The 6,024-nt window shown below is 34.5% G+C and overlaps 1 protein-coding gene across 2 annotated transcripts; it reads right to left on the reverse strand.

The window, feature by feature from the left end:
* Positions 1-943: 943 nt before the first annotated feature.
* LOC120354904 lies at positions 944-5,550 on the reverse strand. 2 transcript variants are annotated; one of them, XM_039442991.1, is made up of 3 exons: positions 4,047-5,550; positions 3,630-3,722; positions 944-2,810 (listed from the first exon to the last, which is right to left on the reverse strand). In XM_039442991.1, exon 3 carries the CDS (start codon positions 2,655-2,657, stop codon positions 1,005-1,007), a length of 1,653 nt encoding a protein of 550 aa, XP_039298925.1. In that variant the 5' UTR covers positions 2,658-2,810; positions 3,630-3,722; positions 4,047-5,550; the 3' UTR covers positions 944-1,004. The 2 variants fall into 2 exon arrangements, with proteins under 2 accessions (XP_039298925.1, XP_039298924.1); XM_039442990.1 differs by lacking the exon at positions 4,047-5,550 and having other exon boundaries at positions 3,630-3,938.
* Positions 5,551-6,024: the final 474 nt, after the last annotated feature.

A 6,024-nucleotide genomic window follows, 5' to 3' on the forward strand; every position in this document is an offset into this window, starting at 1 on the left:
CATAAATATACACTATACTGTTACTAGAACTACTATTACACTAGAAACTGAAGCTACTATTATACCCTACAACTTCAAATTTATCAATATCAGAAGAAAACTTTTCTTTGTGAGTTTTCTCAAACACAAAATGTGTGCGAGAAGTACAAACTCATTACTTGTTTTAAAATGGAAAAATTAATCTAAAAAAGTATTATTAATAATAAAAAAATAATATAAAAGAAGTAATTGAAAATATATTTCTATGTATTTTAAATATATATTTCAGCGGAAGTTGAGACAGATAAGACGATAAAATATTTTGATGGTCTTCAAACAATATTACGTGAATTTTGAGAAATAATAAGCCTTACTTCTTCTTGTTCTCCTTCTTCACCTTCTCCTCTTTCTTCTCCTATTCCTCCTTCTTCACCTTCTCCTCCTTCTTTTTAATCTTTTTCTCATTCCTCCTTCACCTTCTCCTCCTTCTTTTCCCCTTATTCTTCTTCTCCCTCTTTTCCATCCACTTCTCCTCACTCTTTCCGTTCTAAATCTTCTCATTCTCCTCCTCGCTCTCACTCGTTTCTTTCTCTTTTTCTCTCTGCACAAATGCCCTTACCGGTGCAATGAACAATGAAAAATGACTTTGTTAAAAATGAAAATATTGAAATTTTGCAAAATTGAAGACACAAATATAGAATTGAACACAAACCATAACTACTACTATAAAAGGAGAAAAGGAAGAATAGTTATGTTTGTATAATTGATTGTGTTTGAGGAGATGTTGTGGTATTTCTCCATAATGGAAAATAAAAACAAATATTGTCACATACCACTTATTTATTATTAAAACTTACATTAAAGTAATGTAAGCCTAGGCCATTATGAAACCTAGGTACATTACTTTAATGTAAGTTTACTTCAATAAAGTATTACTTTAATAATACTTCAATGTAAGTTTTAATAATAAATAAGTGGTATGTGACAATATTTGTTTTTATTTTCCAGTTATGTTTGTGTCATCATTATTTCTTCTTACGTGCTTCTTGCGCCTCAATAATCCAATCTGGATTTCGAATTGGCATTGAAAGCGTGTGTCGAGGATCAACAAGCTCCGGCAATACACAGTCCATATAAAATTTTTTCACTTGTTCAAGAATCTTCGAACTCCAGAACTGCTCATCTTTGTATACAGTAACAACTTCTGTCCCCTTTGGCGACCATATACAAAATAAGCAGTACTGACGTTTCGTAATGTGGAGTTGTCCCTGTATTTGATAGTAGTAGTTATGGTTTGTGTTCAATTCGATATTTGTATCTTCAATTTTGCAAAATTTCAATATTTTCAACTTTGCTGCTTCCCTTGGGAGTAGGTCCTTTATTGTCTGAGGGCATTTGACCTCCACAATACCATGCCCATCTTCTAATAATCCATCCGGCGATGCTGCCAGAAATGGAAAATCGGCATCAATGAATAGCCCACATTTCAAAATTTTTTGTCCAGCTATCTCACTAACTTTTTTTAGAGCAGCCTCCTCGTTCATCCTCCCATACTCCATTGCTGAACAATTTTTACCGCCCCCATACAATAGTTCGCGAACTACATTTTCACATCCGGTATTTGGCCTTCTCTTGCTTATTCGTCCAAAATTTGATGCAGTAATCCTTTTCCGTCTCTCTTCAAGCCATTCAGCGGAGTGATGCTGCAGGACAGTCCTCCTTTCCAACTGGTGACGGCTCTCTTCTGATAACACCAGTGAGGCTAAAAACCTATTTTTCTCAATGACAAGTTCTTTTTCACTGATGTCAGGGCGTTGAGCATTCGGTCCGTAATCATGGTCAACTGTTGTTTTTTGGATGGCTGTAGAGAAAAGTGATTTTCTTGATGATATATTTCTCCTTCTTCTGTCCTGTTCTATCTTTTTTCTACGTTTAACCTGGACTGACTTATAGAATCTTCCAGGACTTGAAGAATTGCACATAGTTTTATGCAAGTTGTACAGGACCATTCCCGTATTGTGCTGAACAACAGCTCCCTCACACCTTGCCTGGTAGCTTCCGCGAGATGTGAAATTTATTCTCTTTCCACCGACAAATTTAGCAACTGCGTGGTTGTAGTGCTCCACGTAGTTGCTGTCGACATCTTCAAGTAAACTAGAGGCATGTAGACTCAAAAAACGAGCAGCATTTTTGACTCGCTGAAAAAGCCCAACTGCTTCTAGACTAGGCACTAAATTTGGTAAGTTGCGTAGGTCTGTACCACTGCAAAAATAATTTTTGCAGTTTCCATGGTCCCCAAAAACGTGATTCGGTCCATTCAAAATGTCCTCTTTCAACATTTCGATCCTTTCAATTTTGTTAGGATTTTTCTGATGGTATATCACTGCTCTTGTAACTCCGTATCTTAGTCTTAGTAGCCTGTCACCTATCTTCTTGCGTAACGTAATAGGGCTATGTCCTTTATCGCTTGTCAGAGCAATCTCTCTGATTTTATTGCAGTAGTTTCGTAAAAGATGGTTTCTACACTCAATTTTAAGTATAGTAGTATTCTTATAGGGCCTCCGATCAAGCAACGTTTTATAGACACTACTATCACCGTCAGCAATAAGCCGATTGTATCGTACCCCATACATTTCTTCACTCAATGAAAATCCCTCAGCAATAAGTGCAGCCTCCATACTTGTAGAACTTTGATGTGTTCCCCAATTCTTGAAACATACATGCTCTTTTGCCTGCTTACCCGATCGTTCAGCCCGTACACAAAGCGTACAGTATTTGTTCTTCACTCCAACGTATAATACTTTCTTGGTGTGGTATCCAACAATAGCAGCCTGTAATAAATTATCAAATATTATGCTTGTGATAGAATAATGAAAATTCTCAACCTATTTTAGTAACTTCTTGATTCTTGAAAATTGTGTTCTGGAGTGGGATCATAATTTACAAATTTCAAATTAAAACTATCAATAATTTCAAAGCGACTAATGATATTAGTCATTTATTATTCGCTTTACAAAACGGGCAGTAGTCTGTACTTACAGCCAAACTATGAGTCTAAAACGTCTGAGCTTTGAGTTTTGAAGAAAGTTACTTTGAATTTGAAATTTTTGTACTGCAGGCAGGAGATTCAGCTTTGAATTTCCCAGTCGCATTTTTTTTTATCAGTAACACATAGTATAAAACTTCTGATACCAATCTAGAGACTATGGAAAACGAAAAATGTACCGAAATACGATTAGCTTTCATGACAACTATTGCACCAAATAACATTGACCCTACAAAGGTCATCAACCCTTCAATGGAATCTCGAAACCGTTACCAATGCCATTGTTATTCATGCATGAATAGGTAATAACCTGCTAATTGATGTTTGATGGAATGCAGGCCTCACGAAACTTTCTACGATTTTATTCTAATAAGATAAATAAAGACTGTAAATGTATTATCACAATTTCTCTATGAAGTCGCTATGTAATTGAGTATTATTGAATATTTCGTCTATGAATGCTTTATTGAATTGAACTGTGTACTTTGCAATATTTAACTTGTTTTGTAAAATTGAATGTTCTCATTTAGGATATCTGTAATTTATTTGTTTTATTGCAATTGCTGGATAAATAATAATAAATAATACAGTGATTTCTACTTACATTATTTCTGTATGAGTGTCGTAAACGTCTTTGTTTTCTGGACAAGTGTCACAGACATTGCTTTCTTCAGCGACGAAATCTGCGTCAGAGGCCCTGGAAATAAGAAGATAAAGACACTGTTATTCACGGTCATAAATGCTTATTACAGTATTCCATACTTGAAAGTACTGTGTTCCGGAATGGAAATGAAAACATATAATTATTCAATAATAGTGGATCTAAGAAAACTGTACCACCAAAGTCCATTGAACATAACAGTTATGATTTGCAAAAAAGAATCTATTTTTAAAACATTTAATATTATTTGTAAATCCTAAATACACCCGAGCTTTCTTCAATCTATGATAGTTGGACATTGATAACAAATACGTGAAACAGAATATCTACATCAGAAAAATAATTTATTTGGTAACTTACGTATTTATCGTAGAATTTTCGGAGTCATTATACTCTTCGGTCTGAGCTTCACTTCTGCCTCTGCCCCTGGAATTACAAAAAAAACAAGATCAATAGGACTATTCATAGGTGGCAATGACGAATTTCCCATTCAAAAAATAGTGAAAATATATTATGGAAAATGCAGTAAAATTAGTGTAAGATAGGTCTGCCGATTACACTATTCGTAATTGACAATTGACATTTTTTGAATGGGTGTTTTCCAAGTTCCCTGAGCTTTCATAGCATAGAATCGTGAAACTGTTCAATATTTCTAAAAACGTTGACATGTATAATTGTATATTCGATTGAGAATTGAAGCTTTATTACTCAAATTACAAATGGAGATATATTGATTGTTATGGTTCTTGATGAAGGAAATTATGGATGTGTATCAAATATTAGCTTACCTTTTGGAAGCCCAGTATTGAATTAACGCTGTTCCTCTTCGTTTAAGCGGTTTCGCGCTAAGTTTCAATCTACGTCCACTTTTGTGTCTAAAGCGTCGGCGACTTTGATGAGGCTTCGGCGTTTCGTCCATTTTTTATGATAAATAATTTGGTCGCATGCACTTCAACATTTTTATAACATTTCACATAATTCGAAGTCAATAGGAATAGAATAGAAAAAGTATTATTCACTAACAAGGATTGTCTAGAATAAACAAGGCAAAACGTTTCTATAAATGAAAACCCATAGTAACTTATCACAAATGACTGGATGAACTGTCACTGTCACGTTTCAACGAACTAATAAGTCACACATGGCATGGATATGGCAAAAGCTAGCTGGAATTGAGAGACAGAGAGAGTGTGTAACAGACTTCTCATCTATTCCCCTCCCATTCCCACTCTTTCTTGTGGTCATTCATTCAATTCATTCATTGATACACTGCTGGGCAGTCTTAGTATGTAAGTAGTAGGTGGTGGGGGTTACGTTTCAACAGTAGAGCTCTCTGGAGAATAACCCTCGAACTAGGTTGGCAATGTAACTGTTCATTTTTGGTTCAAATTTGCAATTTAACGACTCAGTTTATTGCAAAACTATTAGGAATTTGAACAAAATTCAAACGGATTTAGATTTGTGTTGTTATTCTAAAGGTCACTGTATTTTCAAATTCGTTTCTCGATGCTTCTTTTCCAAAATAGCAAATTCATGTTTACATAGCTAAAATAAGAAAAACTTGAAGAAATAATGAAATTATGAAAAGCGTATGCTCTCTGTAAAAGCATATAGTTGAGTCCTACGAACTTTCAAGGAAATAGTTCAATCCATTCTTGAGGTATGAGTGTAAGCAATATGCTTACTTTTCAGCTTGTTAGGTGGGTGTGCAGTAGAATCTTAACCCTCCAGTAGGCCTAGACTACATTCAACACAGTAGAACCTATATAATTTGTAGCTTACGGGACCAAGCATTTAATACGAATTTTGGAGGGTGACGAATTATATATCAAGCTCTGCAATATCGAGGCTGATAAAACAAAATACGAGAAAATTATATCATTGATACTGATCCCATCTTTGCCCATAATTAATTCATAATATAGCCTCTATGAATGAATATTAGAAAATATTGTTAAATATTAATTTGACATACTTGTCAAAGATTTCAGAGATCAATACAACTGTTCAAGAGCGAATTCTTCAACCAAGGGTGTCTCTAGTATATGTGAATCCATAGAACTTTAAAGTTCACTCCGTATGGGTAAATAATTAACAATCAGCATTAGCTGTTATGAATAAATGGGTAAATTGTGGTAATTGCATGCAATTAATATTCCAGCTTACTAATGATAAATCACAACACCCTTTTTTCCAATTCACTTCATCAGTTGATGTGATTTTCGGTCTCCTCATCACTGGAGTTATTAGTTACTGTAGCATAATTTTCGATGAACTCATTACTGGAGTTATCAGTTACTATGGCATATTAGTGTATTTATCTTTATGGGAATACTAA

Source organism: Nilaparvata lugens, chromosome X (assembly GCF_014356525.2).
Source record: "Nilaparvata lugens isolate BPH chromosome X, ASM1435652v1, whole genome shotgun sequence".
Classification (NCBI taxonomy): Eukaryota; Metazoa; Arthropoda; class Insecta; order Hemiptera; family Delphacidae; genus Nilaparvata; species Nilaparvata lugens.